The sequence below is a fragment of the Thermothelomyces heterothallicus genome (genome assembly GCF_042370625.1).
Source record: "Thermothelomyces heterothallicus CBS 202.75 unplaced genomic scaffold P884_scaffold_1, whole genome shotgun sequence".
In the NCBI taxonomy this organism is placed as follows: Eukaryota; Fungi; Ascomycota; class Sordariomycetes; order Sordariales; family Chaetomiaceae; genus Thermothelomyces; species Thermothelomyces heterothallicus.
Window position 1 is genome coordinate 2,756,451 of NW_027192562.1, and position 251 is coordinate 2,756,701.

Sequence of the window (251 nt, forward strand, 5' to 3'; positions counted from 1 at the left end):
AAACATGAAAAGGAGGACTCTAAAGGCGAAGAATCAGGCTCTGAAGAAGAATCGGGCTCCGAAGACGAAAAGGGCTTGTTAGGAGACAATTTCGACATTTTTAATGATAATAAGGAAGAGTCTAAAGACAAGAAAAAATCGGAAAAGGACGATAAGAAGGACTCGTATAAGGACGACAAGAAGAAACATGAAAAGGAGGACTCTGAAGGCGAAGAATCGGGCTCCGAAGACGAAAAGGGCTTGTTAGGAGA

General features: G+C 42.2%; 1 protein-coding gene across 1 annotated transcript in view; it reads left to right on the forward strand.

Moving 5' to 3' along the window:
- The window catches only part of P884DRAFT_266333 (uncharacterized protein), a gene marked incomplete at both ends in the record, with an annotated part of 3,670 nt that overhangs the window by 1,472 nt on the left and 1,947 nt on the right, over positions 1–251 (forward strand). Inside the window, one exon of the mRNA XM_069442022.1 lies at positions 38–242. Coding sequence (XP_069302129.1) covers positions 38–242 — 205 coding nt within the window. The remainder of the gene's footprint in view (positions 1–37; positions 243–251) is intronic.